The following is a 14,579-nucleotide window of genomic DNA, read 5'->3' as shown; positions in this document are numbered from 1 at the left end:
AAATGTGTTGAGCTTGAATAAACCGATCATATTGCAAAAAAATTTGAGGGATTCGCAATCAAATAGCTCAAGTATTCAGGATTTGTGGAAGTGCATTCTTTACATACTCAAACCAATATTGTCAATTATAAACGTTAACATTAGCATTTGTATGACTATTAAATTTTATTTAAAAAAATTGATATCTATTAACGGTATCAATTCAAGATTGAAACCTTTTAGTCTCTATTTGTTGTAATTTTTTTCCTGGTTCCTTATTTTAATATGGGCAAATTCTATTATGATTCATGGCATTTATTATTTTATGTCTTATTTTGGAACTTGAACCCAAACTCACCGTCACAGTGACAAGTACTACTGGTTAATAATGTTAATCCATTGTGGCTTTTATCAAGGAAATAGGTTAAAGGTACAACTTTTAGCACGATTGTGTACTACGACTCGCTATATGATGAGTCCTATTGGTAAAAATATATTAGAGTATTCACATTAGTCCGTATATAAGTGTGTATAATAAAAAAAATGCTCAAATTTACACTTTTTGTTTAAAAACAACCCACATCATTCAGTTTAAAATCTTGCAAAATCTTCTAAAATTATTAACAAGTTATAGTACCTGTGTAAATTTACATGGGCACTGTAGCATGTGTATTTAGTTTTTTTTAATTTCTGTTCACACCAATTTTTCTCTCTCTTTTCTGTGCACAACGACCTTAGCTTCTCATCTTTTTTTCCTCAGATGCACACAAACACACCCACACACAAACAAACCCACACAGACAAACCAACAGAGAGATAGATCGGTGCTTGCTTGTAGATCGGTGCTTGCTAGAGATCGGTGCTTGTAGTATGGGTCCTGCAGGAGATCGGTGTGTGGTGGCTGTTGAGATTGGTGTGCGTTAGCATTTGGGTTTCAGCGTTTGAGATCGGTGGCTGTTGAGATTGGTGTTTGGGTTTCAGCGTTTGGCGTTTGGTGGGTTTCAATTGTTGAGATCGAAGATTTTTGGTGAGTTTTGGGGATGTGGGTGACTAGATTTCAAAGGTCATTTGGTGAAGATGGTGGTGGTGGTGGTGGTGGTGGTGGGTCATTTTGCTGGTGGTGAGTTATGGGAGTGGGTGACGGTTGCGGTGGGTAGTGGCTGTGCGGTTGAGATTTGGTAGTGGATCAGATTTGGTGGGTTAGGGTGAGTGTGTGGTTGAGATTTGGTGGTGGCTGAGATTTTGTGATGGTGGTGGAAGAGGAAGGTGAATGGGTTTTGTGATTTGGAAGAGGAAGGCCAGAGGTGATGGCTGGTGGAGCAGTGGCCAGAGAGATGGTTGTACAAAGAGAGCAACAAATCAGAAAAATGGGTAGAAAGAGAGAGAGAGCGTATGTAAAGAGAGGTAGTTGAGAGAAATAATAAAAAAATGGAGTAGAATGAATATTTTATTGAAATATCTTGTAAAATAGATAAACTAATGTGAATGTTTTGTAAAAGTAATGATGTAAAATAGAAAAAGTAAGTTTTTTCGTGTAAAATAAACAGAAAATTTAAAAGCATTAATGTAAATGCTCTTTATGGATTATGTGAAAATACACTTTTACTAATCACAACTCATTATATAAAGAGTTATAATACAAAATTGTGTCAAAAATGATATCCAAACATAACTCTTTATCAAGAGCCTGGTTACGCTAAGAGCATTCCCATCAGGTCTCTCATAAAATATGCCATTTTAACACATCAAAAACCTACTTTATCATTTTACCACATCATTTTACAATTTCTCATTTATCAGATGTTCTATTCTTCAATTCTATACATTAAAATAATATTTACAACACAATAAAATAATATATTAATTCTTCCCATCATCAACAGCAACAACACCAGCAACAACGGCACAACCACCACCACCACTGCCACCAACAACCACAGCAGCAACATCACCGACAGCCACCACCGGCACAAATCCATATCCACCAATGCCACCTTAAAAAAAAAAAAAAAAAAAAATCCATAACAACCCACCAGATACATAAACCTCAAAACCCATCCCAAATCAAACAATCCAATCCCAAATCATTGTTATCCTCCAATCCAATTTCTCAAACCAGATTCAACCCCCAAAATCAACCATAAACCACTAAAGGTAAAACTAACGCACACAAATCAGGACAAAACGACAAGTAAAAGATTCAAAATTTTCAGCATATAGTTTACCATGACGGACTCGCCGTTTTCAAGGCAGTTGATGGATTTGGACTGGAAGGAGTCTAAAGTGAAAGGGAACTCTTTCGCCGGCGCCGAAGCAGAGGAAGAAGGAGGAGGAGGAGGAACATAGCCTTCCGGATACGACACGTCGTGTAAGCAAGCAACGGGTTCTTCATCGTTGTTGGCGGAGGGAAGCGGCGAGTCGCTTTCTCTGTGCTTTTGTTTCGGCGGAGGTAGAGGTTCCGCTGCGTCGATTTTCTCTTCAACGAACCCATGATTGCTAACGGCGGCTTGATCGGTGAGGCTTGATCGGTGATCGGCGGCTTGATCGCTGTTGATTTGAGGGTGAGGGAGGGTGATCTGAAGAAGAAAGAGAGAGAGAACATCGGCTGGAGAGAGAGAAAATAACGAGAAGAGAGCTTGATCGGTGGGCTTGATCGGTGATCGCGATCGGCGGCTTGATCGGTGATCGGAGATCGCTGTTGATTTGAGGGTGAGGGAGGGTGAGCTGAAGAAGAAAGAGGGAGAGAACACCGGCTGGAGAGAGAGAGAAAATTATGAGAAGAGAGAGAAAATGTTGAATTAAATATTGAGAGGAGAGAGAAAATGTTTAATAAAAAATTAATATTTAGAAATGGCATTTTGGTCCGTACCGTCTCAAATATGAGACGGTACTGTAGCATGTTGCATAATTATAAAACATTTGAAATACCTGATGAAGCTTAAACAGTAACTTTTGGTGTGCCAAATGTCAAATATTTGACATTTGGCACACCTAATGAGAGTGCTCTAAGATTTGCTGATCCCTTTCAAGAAAAAAAAAAAGATTTGCTGATCTTTGTTGGTCGGATTCTTAGAAATCCTAAGTCTAACTGCTTGGACTGATAGCTGACAGACATTTAATAGTTGGCAGTTGGCACGAGTTATGTGATAAGACAACGCCTTTAATAAATTTTGGATTGTTTTTCCGTTTCTACGTATTCTACTTGCTCCATCATTGTCATATTTTTATATCAAATAGTTTGAGAATAAATTTTTCAAACTTCACATATATATATATATATTTTATTATGAATTTTAAAAATTTAATCATTAAATTTTAAATTCTTTACATCCTTAACATGCGTATCAAATTTTGTTCAAATTAGATATTATTTACTATTTGATTAATTAATTTATTTTTTATATACAATTTTATATTATAAAAATTTGATATTATAACATTTATTTGATGATATAGTATTTGATCTTTGATTTTTTTTAAATCTTCTAAACATTAAGGTTGTAATAAGAATATACAATCTAACAGTTAGATTTTCAAAATTCACACTTAATATAAAGATATATGATGAGTTTGTAGGATTTCTCTCCAAACTTTGGTGAGAAATTTTGTTCTTTTGCTAAATATCATCGTGATCTGGTTCATTTATTTATTGTATAAAAGATGAACATTCTAATGGATATTTCAAGAGAGGACATTCCTCCATCCATATACAAGGCTGAGTTTGATAAGAAGCATAATTAGCTAAAGTGCTAAACGCTTGGCAGGTTTGTTTGCATGTGATCCACATGAGAGTGGCATCCAACTTCTGAATGGCTGAAGCTGGCTTTTTATTAAGTCCTCAATATGATAGAGAAAAGTAAAGCATTGCTATGAATTATTCTTGTACTAGAGAATTGCTTTGCAGATAGTAACTAAATAAGAACAATTTGCAAACTGTTGTCCTTAATTTATGATATTGGAATAGCTATACTTATAGGAAGTGGTATCCACCTTCCCATAGACTGTTTTGAATGTGAAACAATTGGCGACTCCACATAGCATCTAGTAAGTACAGTGGAAAGAAGAAAGGATCTAGTTATGGATAATTACAAGAAGAAATGATATATGACATTCTGCAGAGTATGAAGTTCTATATACAATTACAAGGTGTCCATCTATAACTTGTTTCATTTTTTTTTTAAAGAAACCCAAAAAAAAAAAGGCACTATCCTCTGTTCCTCACTACGATTTCAAGGCAGAAGCAAGGACAGAAAACTTGGATATCGGAACTACACCTTGTCTTGATAAATGATACAGTGGTCAAGCCTTAAAAAGCAATGTCACAAGTCACAACATCCATGGTATCTTCAATATAGTACCTAGCTTTGCTTGGTTTTGGCCAACAGCAACGGTACATGCAAAGAATTGTTTAATCTTTAGTTGGACTGGTCTTTGGGGGCAAAGACGTGTGTCCGATGACTACACAATGTGCACATACAGGGTGAAAAGAAATAGTCAAGACATAGAACAACTACTATGAAGAATATAAATGCATCATCAACAAAAAAAAAATATATATATATATATTAATAATAATAAACACCACATTAATTCTGCTTTCCTACTCAACATTTCTCATATTCCATAATAATAATAAGGATAAATTGTCCAGCCAAATTTAATCAATCTAGTGTCCATACAAAAGTAAGGGCCAGATATCAAAACCTATCTAGTACAAAGAAGCTACATTCCCTCAGTATTATGACAAAATTTAATATAGAAAAGTTCAATAGGGATACCGTTAAGCTATATGATGAGTCCGCTTCACCGGAATTTTTAGTCGTGATCAAAGCAACTCCGATATTTGCGCTCCAATAAACATTAGTAATAAACTACTAAATATAAGAATTATGTTAGATACCATTAAGAAATTAATAATATACATAACAATAATATAAGGTTTTGTCCCAATTTTTTAGATTAGTTATGAATCCTCAGCAGAAAATATAATACTAATTATGCACCATTTGAAAAACCGTTTTAATGATTTTTTTTTCTTTTTGTTTTGTTTTAATGATTTGAAACACAAAATTTGACGATAAATATGACATTTGTTATTATGTACATCTGACCTACACAATTTTTTAGAATGTACACAATTATGTGCACAACAGATGCAGATCAAATTGAACAAGCAAGAATTAGAGAAGTGGGTTGTTACAGTGTGGGCAACTTGGAACGCAAGCAATAGATTTTATTTTAAGCAGTTTCAAACTCATCCGAAGGTGATTCTTGAGAGTGCTAGTGGTTTGATTGAGGAATATCAACGGCTTATGAATGAACATAGCAGTGAATGCCCACAATTTAAAAAATGCATACAATTATGTAAGTTTAACGTACACAATTTTGTATATAGAAAGTACACAAAATTTTAAAATTTACAAAATTCTATAAATTCAATGTACACAAATTTTTAGATTGAACATCCACAATTATGAAAATTGAATGCCACAATTTTTCAAGTGACGTACAAGATTCTATACATTTGACATACATAATTTTGAAGGATGTACAAAATTTTATACCCAAATTTGTACATTGAACATATCCAATTTTTAAGAATGTGCACATTTCTACATATTTAACGTACACAATTTTTAAGAATGTACACAATTCTTTAAATTAAACACACACAATTTTTTATCAAAACACACACACACACACACACACAATTTTTCAAGGAATATACACAATTAAATGTACATAATTTTTAAGAATTTACAAAATTTTGTATATTCGAAGTACACAATTTTTACGATTTTGCACAATTATGTACATTCAACATACACTGTTTCTTTCAATAACAAAAAAAAAAAAAAAACACACACACACACACACACACAATTTCTATAATATACACAATTTGTACATTTAAAGTACACAAGTTTTAAGTATGTACATTATTCTATACATTCAACATTCAATGTAAAGAATGTACAAAATTATGTGTGGGAATTGGTGAGATGAGCGTAGATGGAGTTGGCGAGATGAGAGGAGCTTTGATTGTGGAGATTAGGTGAGAAGAGTTGTGGTTGTGAATGGTGATTTCATTGTGGGTTAGGATTTGGGAATTTGATTTCAATTGGGATTGACTGGGGGTCATGTGTGGGAAGCTGATATGGAAGGGTCACTTAAGACATGTAGGGTGACTATTAATATTTTAATTTAATTTGTATCATATGTGCATTTCATCTATCACATAGACAAATACAGTTAGTCATCTAACGATAATGACTAAATTATCTATGACTTGGAAATAGCACAGCCAAAAATTGAGCGGCCCTAATATTTGGGACCAAATTAAAAGTGACTCCAAAATATTATTTTTGTCTCTTCAAAGAAACATAAAACTAGCCAAATCGCTAAAGAGCTCGTGAGCTTATATAATCTCTGTCTGAACGGGTGGTTTTTTCTGTAAATTGAAAAATAGAACTTTTTTGTCCAAAGAGGTAGCGTTATTTATTTATTTATTTATTTTGGTAAAGAAAGAGGTGGCTTTCTTTTTGGTCGAGATTAGAAGAATGTCCAAAGAGTTAAACCTTATTAAAGTCACACACCGTTCATATTTTATAAGCCCCCCAGAAGAAAAACCAGTAAACGAAACCTCGAAAGGTCGTTGAACTGACGGACCTGAAGCTCGAAGCTCGAAGCTCAAAAGCCAGGTACTTTCTTCAAGTTTAATCTCAAAAAGTAAACAACAAGAAAAAAAAAAAAAATTAATAAAATTTGAGCCAAACCCAGTTCATGAAACTAAAGTCAAAGCTTGGACAGTTGGACTCTCTCTTTATTTTTATTTTGTTCTTGTTTTGTAGAACATGGAATTGAAATTAGATGTTCTGTTGTTTTAGTGGAAAATTTGTTGTTGTTTTTTTTTTTTTTTTTGTGCTTGAAGGTCTTGTTAACTACTTTTGGTTCTTTTATTGAAAATTAACTGGCACAAATTATGTTGTTTGACTTTAGATTAATGGGTGTTTTTGTATTTGGTGAGTGGTGAAGTATTTAAATCTGAACAGTTCTTTCTTCTTGCTTGCATGGCGAAGTATATGAGTTCACTGTTGTTTGCTAAGTGGGTAAATTTGAGCTTTGGTAGGTACTTGAAGATCCTGAATTTCTTTTCTTTATGATTTTCTGTGGGTAATTATGAACTATAGAGTGTGTTGTTTGATTTTTGATAAGTGGATATTAATGCAGATTGGATGTTACAACTTACAACGATCTGCCATGACTCATGAAGCATTTGACTTTATTGTTAATTTGTTTGGTTGGTGTATGTAGTTGATAGTTATCTACTAAAAATTTGTTTGAACACTAAGAATTTATTTAAAAAGTAAATTATGTATGATGCTTTATTAAACCAGATAATGGTGGAAATCTAAGTTTAGGTTGTTCCTCCCCTCAAATATCTACACCCCCCCCCCCCCCCCCTTCCCAAAAAAATATATATGAGCAGCATTGCCATCTTGGTTTCCACAGAAATAGTCACACTAAATTTAATCATCATAATCTATCCGACTTGCACTCCTCAGAAATGTTTCTGTTATTGAATGAGTGGATTTTTCTTTTTCTTTTTTTGGTTTTTTTAATGTCTCTTTACTGCATTTGACAGCTGACTGAAGAAAATATTAAGTTTCCTGGCAATTAAGAAAAGATCTTTATTTCTAACAAAACTTTGGCATTTGGGATAACTTGCAGAGGTGATTATGCTCATTGAAAGTCAGCCAAGAATAAAGTTTGTGGTTTCTCAAAATGGGTCAACAACTTTATTCTTTATGTCAGGCGGAAACCAAAAAATTGCTTTGGGTTATGGGCATGCTGTTTGGGGTGATTATCGTGTTCCAGTATTTTGAACTTCCTTATGGTGGTGCTCTATTCTCTTTGTTTTCTGCTGGCAAGGTTTCAGGAGTGGGAAATAGTGGCTTCCCAGATGGAAATTCACCATCTAAACCCAATACAATTGGTAACATAACGTTTTTGAATGGTTCAAACTCCACCAATACGCATGCTATTCATGAGAGATCTGATAATATTGGAAAGTCAGAAGGAATGGATAGGAACCAAAAGAATGATTTTTTATCAGATAGAGATGGAAGCTTAAACAATTCCTTAGGATTAGATGTAAATAATAATGCTAATAAGGAGCCTTCATCTGAGAATTTGGTAGAGCTAAATGGAAATTCCACAGTTGCCAATGTAAATAATTGGGGTAATGGACCTGCCCCAGAGGAGGCAAAAGAACCTAAACAAAGCTTTTATCAAAAGAATGATACTACAGATGGTAACTTCCCAGTGGGTAAGGTTGGAAAGGGAACTAATGCTTCCACATCAGGGCATATTGGAAATGCAGACACTGGTTTTGCCTCCCCTTCCCCTGCACTGCCGCCCAGCCCGCCTGTGACTTCTACCATTGTGGATACAAATATTAGAACGCCTGTTGTTGATTCCAACATGTCCTTATTGGAGAAAAATGGGACGACAGCTTCTGAGATTAATAAAAATTCTGGGCTATTGCAAGGTAGCCCTACTCCATCGGATGATAATTCTTCTGCGAACAGAGTCCCCATGGTGAATAAAGGGCTTGAGACATCCTCTGCAGTAATTTCAATATCCGAGATGAATGATTTGTTGCTTCTGAATCATGCTTCATCCCAGTCAATAGTATGTGTTAAACCTCTGCTTTACGGGATCTTTTTCTTTTCAGTTATTATGTGAGAGCAGAATAGATTCAAATTACAAAAAATTGCTTCAGCCTTTTTCCTTATTTTATTTTTTTTTTTCATTTTGTTTGTAGGCACCATCACAATCTTCTGCTGTTGACCAAGAATTACTGCATGCAAAATCACTGATCGAGAATGCACCCATCATAAAGAATGATCCCAAGCTCTATGCTCCTCTCTATAGGAACATTTCCATGTTCAAAAGGCAAGCTAATCATATCCGTTGAATAAAAGTGTGAAACTTTCTATCTTCACTAAAAGTGTGAGATTTTCCATGTGAGCCTGCAACTTTCAAGTATAGTGTCCAACACCCCCCAAACAACACACTCCCCCCCCCCTCTCTTTTCTCTTCAACCTCCTCCCTCCGTGACTTTCAAGAAGTGACCAGACTCATAAAGTAACTGTTAGTTGTTCACTTTTTTGCTGTATGGACTGTGCTCACTAATGCCACACTACATCATTTTCTATTGAATTGTTGATGAAATAAGTGTAGGATCTTTTGATGTCAATCAGTATTATTGAAAATTTATGCACATTGCATCTTCTCTGGACGAACTGGAAGAAGGATCAGCACACAATAAATGAGGATAAAGTGCTTCTTTAGTTGACTGTATGACATGGATGCTACTCTACTCGCAGATATTTGTATCATTGATCTGTTAAATTCTTTTGAATCTTGTCCCCCTTCCCCCTTCCTAATTAGAATTCTCTCCTTTTGAAATGGATCAATTTCATGGTTTAGATAAAATATTACAAATCTAAAGGTGTATCTTGCGTCCACGTCAACTGCTTAGCAAGATTCATGTCATCCCTACCGTTATGCCACTTGTCATTACCACCTAAATATAGACCTTGGGGCTATGTCTTTTTAGTTCCAGCATATCCTTCTTTACTTACATATGTATTTGTGAAACATTCAATTAATGCATTATTTTGCAATTTACTGGCTGTTTGTTTTCTAGCATTCTTTATTGGTGTATTTCTTTCAAAGATGTGCACAGGCTGTTTAGTTGCAACCTCACATGCAAACAATTTTTATTTTTATCTTTTTATAATTTTTTGTTATAATGCTCAAGTGAATTGCATCTTCACTAATTTATCCATCCAAATTGCAGGAGCTATGAGTTAATGGAAAAAACTCTCAAGGTATTCGTTTACAGGGAAGGTGAGAAACCCATCTTCCACAAGCCACCACTCAAGGGAATATATGCATCTGAGGGATGGTTCATGAAGCTGCTGGAAGCTAACAAAAAAATTATTACGAAAAAGCCAAGGAAGGCCCATCTCTTTTACTTACCTTTCAGCTCTCGGATGTTGGAGACAACATTATATGTACCTAATTCTCACAACCATAAGAACCTTATACAACATTTGAAGAATTACTTAGACATGATTTCAGTGAAATATCCTTTCTGGAACAGGACTGGAGGAGCAGATCATTTTCTTGTTGCTTGCCATGACTGGGTATGCTTTTCATACTTTTTTGGAACTATGTTCTGCCAATCACTTGAGGACATTTAGGTTTGTTATACATTGGAAATTGTGTTTAGGGTTAATTTATTTACCTTAACCCAAATACATGTTATTTATGGGTGAATATTAAATATGTTATTTATAGTTGAGTAATTTCAATATTACATTTGACCTCTCACTTATACATATTCATAACAAGGTCTTAATGAAAATTTGGATGATTCCCTTTATGTCTTACATAACATTTTAAATATGTTTTAAATTTGCCTAAATGATTTTATTTGTCATATGTAAAGCAGAATAACCTAAATTTGAAGTAGTATTAATTTTTATTTGATCTTCAGTTGATGTGATGAAGTGATGATCACTTTTTCTCTCTCTTCTCCATTATGAGTGATGACCTTGTGCTAGAGGATGCATATGAAACTTGGAATGCTTTTTAAACAGTTTAAATAATGTCATTTTTATTGTGGCATCCAAAACCTGAATTTTGTATCATTATGACATCTAAATTACTTTACATCAATATATTTTTCTAATTATAGTCCGCTTCCTCAGGCCCCAGCAGAAACAAGGGATTATATGGCTAAGTGCATACGAGCACTCTGCAATGCTGATGTGAAAGGAGGTTTTGTTCTTGGCAAGGACGTGTCTCTTCCAGAAACATTAGTGCACTCACCTCAGAATCTACTAAGGGATCTTGGGGGAAAACCTCCTTCTCAAAGATCAATCCTTGCTTTCTTTGCAGGAAACATGCATGGCTATCTACGGCCAATTCTGTTAAAGCACTGGGAAAATAAAGATCCTGACATGAAAATCTTTAGTCAAATGCCTAAGGCCAAGGGCAATAAGAACTATATTCAGCACATGAAGAGCAGCAAATACTGTATATGTGCAAAAGGTTATGAAGTCAACAGCCCAAGAGTGGTGGAGGCCATATTTTATGAGTGCGTCCCGGTGTTCTTATCGGATAATTTTGTCCCACCTTTCTTTGAAGTTTTGAACTGGGAATCCTTTGCTGTATTTGTCTTGGAGAAGGATATCCCAAATTTGAAAAGTATACTTCTTTCAATTCCAGAGAAGAGATATCTTGAGCTACAGATGGGGGTCAAAAAGGTGCAACAGCATTTTCTTTGGCATGCTAAACCTGTGAAGTACGATATCTTTCATATGATCCTCCACTCAATTTGGTACAATAGGCTTTATCAAATAAGCTCCTGATAACCAAGGAACTCATAGTTGAAATACATTTTTGGATGTTACTGGAATTGGGACAAGAAGGAAATGAAGTAGACAGGTTGCAATCTCAGAATAAGAAATTTTGGAGAATAGTTGGCAAATTCTTTTGATGTAATTAAATATCAGAACAGTGATCTTTTCTTTTATTCTTTCTCTGCCCATTGTATTCTTGTATATTCTTTTGCAGGACATATGTCAATTTCAAATAAATTTTTTGATATCTTGGCTGATTTGAAATCTTCAATATTCAACGAGTGATTTCTTTTACTTTTCTTTTTTCAATCTTATTTTGCTCAAAGGGGCTGGACATTTGCAGAAAAGTGGTTTTTATCATATCATTACTAAATTTCCCAAGTTGTCTACAAGTGAATTTTTGGTAAAAGATATTCCAAAATTTTATTATATTTTCTTATTTCTATATGAGGAGACCTCTACTTTTTTTTTTTTTTTTAATTGACCGCAAAAGAAGGGATTATAACCCTAGACATATCTATTGAAAATATTGACCTACCAATTAAATTATAAAACTCTTGACTATGAAACTTCTTATTGAATCTTGCGCGCACACAAACACACATGAAGATAGGGGATTTAAATGAGAGAAAAAGGTACTATAATTTTGTATCCAACCATTAAATCTCAAAAAACTATTATATTTATTTATTTATTTATTTATTTATTTATTATTATTATTATTTTGTACTTATAAGCCTAATAAGCCTCTCCCCCTCCCCCAACCCAAAAAATAAAAAACCCTAATAAGACTCCATTTAAATAAATAAATAAAACTATAACCATATTTCTAAGGTTTTATCCTCATAATTGTATTCGATAAAAGTTTATATAAATGACATATCACCATATTTCTCAATTACACCTTAAATTATTAATTAAAATATTTTTACACAATAAAGCATGCTTCTACTACTATTATTATTATTATTATTATTATTATTATTATTATTAATCGCTAACCCATGCAATGCACGGAAAAAGTATTGAGTACGCTAGATTTAATCTTAGTTTATTTACTACAATCACAGAAATTAAATTTGTAAATAACAGCCAAATCATATATTAGCAATTATATGTCATAGATGATATATATATATATATATTACATATTTTTATTATGCTTAAATTATAGAATAAGTTAATGAATTAAAAAAATTTAAATAAGAGATGAAAGATAATTTTTTAATTAAAACAAACTTAAATATTTTTTTAAAAATAAACTTGATTTGGGTTATTTGCAAAACAGGAACCTTCCAAGAAGGCTGATTTTCTCTTTTAGCTTTTTTATTATTATTATTTATTTTTATTTTTATGAAAGAGAAGGCTAATTTTCAAGTAGGATTACCTGTGTTCAAAACAGTGAGGTTGAATGGTGCCACAATATAGAGGAAGTGAAAGGAATATTCAATTCAAGTTTTAAGAAGCTGTATAAGACTGAACAAGTCTTTTGTCTTGTTGCCTCTCAATGGAGTTCTAATTGGCATGCTAATATTGGCCAAGAAGAAGCAAGAAGCATGACCAACATTCCTTCGGATGGGGAAATTTGCAATGCCCTCAAATCAATGAAGCCCTACAAAGCCCCGAGTATTGACGGACTCCATGCTAGATTTTTCTAGAGATTTTGGTTAGTAGTGGGTGAATCGGTGAAGAGGGAGATCGAAGAGGTGTTTATAAGTCAAAAAATTTCTATTTACCTCAATCAAACCTTAATTGCTCTGATTCCTAAGCAACCCGGCCCTGAATCAGTCAGTTAGTATAGACATATAAGCCTATGCAACACGATATACAAGATAATTTCGAAGATTATTGTTTTGAGGCTTTGTCCACTGCTGCCATCTTTAATATCCCCAATGCAAACAGCTTTCCTTGAAGGGAGAAGGGGCATAGATAATGTCATAATTGCCCAAGAATTAATCTACTCTCTTAGGAAGAGGAAGGGGAAGATTGAGTTTATGGTTGTGAAAATTGATCTCGAGAAGGCCTATGATCGCCTTGAATGGTCGTTTATCAAAATGGTTCTTGAGCATTTCGGGCTCCAGGAGAGTATGATTAATCTGATCATGAGCTGCGTGTCTACTTCAACCACAGCTTTATCGTTCAATGGAAGTAAGTTGGACTCTTTTCAACCCTCGAGAGGAATTAGACAGGGTGACCCTATTTCACCCTATTTATTCCTGTCGTGCATGAAATTTTTAGGAGCTCAAATCACTAGCATGTGTGAGGATAGAAGGTGGGATAAGGTTAGGGCTCCTAAAAGTGGGCTGAGCTTCTCTCATGTATTTTTTGCTGATGATTTGATGCTATTTGCAAAGGCATATTACAAAAACTGTGAAGCTATCATTGATGTGCTTGACAATTTCTGCAACCTTGCTGGGTAGAAAGTAAATCTGAATAAGTCTAAGATTCTATTTTCTCCCAATGTCACTAAAAGAAGGAAGAGAAACATCTGCAGGAGATTGGGAATGAGCGCAACCAATAACCTAGGCAAATACCTAGGTTTCCCTATCATTCATCAAGACAGAGTGGGTAATGCATATAATTTTGTGGTGAACAAAATTCAAAGCAAGCTTGTTGGTTGGAAATCAAAACTCCTGTCAAAAACTGGAAAGTTGGTGCTAGCTAAAACATCCGTGGCTCCTGTGGCAGAATACTACATGCAGTGTCAGTTTCTTCCTGTCAAAGTGTGTGATCAAGTGGACAAGTTAATAAGAGAATTCTTATGGAGATCAATAGAAGAAAGGAGGAGGTTGCATTTGGTTAGATGGAGTACTGTGACACTTCCCAAAGAGCTTGGTGGTTTGGGCTTGCATAGCATGAAGGATAGAGATAATGCAGTGCTAGCTAAGCTCTGTTGGAGGCTAGCTAGTGAGAAGGAGGCTCCTTGGGCTAAAATGTTAATGACTAAGTACCTCTCCCCCAGTAGAGTGACTGAAGAAGGAAAAAAGCTTCCTTGCTCTAGTGTTTGGTTTGCTTGTAAGAAGGGAGGACCAATTTATGTCAAGGGATTGAAATGGTCCGTGAAGAATAGTGATACAACCAAAGTCTGGAATGATTTTTAGTTACCCTTGGGCACATTAAGAAGTCTAACTGAAGGACCTTTGAACCGAGAAGAAGAGCTCA

At 34.6% G+C, this 14,579-nt stretch overlaps 1 protein-coding gene and 1 long non-coding RNA gene across 2 annotated transcripts; one reads left to right on the top strand and one right to left on the bottom strand.

The window, feature by feature from the left end:
* Nucleotides 1–1,714: 1,714 nt before the first annotated feature.
* On the bottom strand, nucleotides 1,715–2,637 carry LOC112028550 (uncharacterized). The gene is made up of 2 exons (XR_010629880.1): nucleotides 2,205–2,637; nucleotides 1,715–1,973 (listed from the first exon to the last, which is right to left on the bottom strand). It is a non-coding gene; the product is annotated as an uncharacterized LOC112028550 (long non-coding RNA).
* A 3,753-nt stretch (nucleotides 2,638–6,390) lies between these two features.
* LOC112028553 (probable glycosyltransferase At5g03795) lies at nucleotides 6,391–11,688 on the top strand. The gene is made up of 5 exons (XM_024061249.2): nucleotides 6,391–6,680; nucleotides 7,711–8,673; nucleotides 8,807–8,937; nucleotides 9,848–10,196; nucleotides 10,764–11,688. The coding sequence occupies exons 2-5, from the start codon at nucleotides 7,765–7,767 to the stop codon at nucleotides 11,424–11,426; spliced, it is 2,052 nt and encodes a 683-aa protein (XP_023917017.2). The 5' UTR covers nucleotides 6,391–6,680; nucleotides 7,711–7,764; the 3' UTR covers nucleotides 11,427–11,688.
* The last annotated feature ends 2,891 nt before the right edge of the window (nucleotides 11,689–14,579 follow it).

The sequence above is a fragment of the Quercus suber genome, unplaced genomic scaffold, assembly GCF_002906115.3.
Source record: "Quercus suber isolate HL8 unplaced genomic scaffold, Cork oak 2.0 scaffold_119, whole genome shotgun sequence".
Classification (NCBI taxonomy): Eukaryota; Viridiplantae; Streptophyta; class Magnoliopsida; order Fagales; family Fagaceae; genus Quercus; species Quercus suber.
The sequence above is the reverse complement of the archived record's forward strand: the minus strand, read 5'-3'. Positions and strand labels throughout refer to the sequence as shown.

Bases quoted from the DNA above. Each gene is read 5' to 3' on its own strand.
- LOC112028553 (XM_024061249.2), top strand. From the start codon at position 7,765: ATGGGTCAACAACTTTATTCTTTATGTCAGGCGGAAACCAAAAAATTG. The intron at 8,674-8,806 runs GTATGTGTTAAA...TTTTGTTTGTAG, and splicing joins ATGCTTCATCCCAGTCAATA to GCACCATCACAATCTTCTGC. The intron at 8,938-9,847 runs GCAAGCTAATCA...TCCAAATTGCAG, and splicing joins AACATTTCCATGTTCAAAAG to GAGCTATGAGTTAATGGAAA.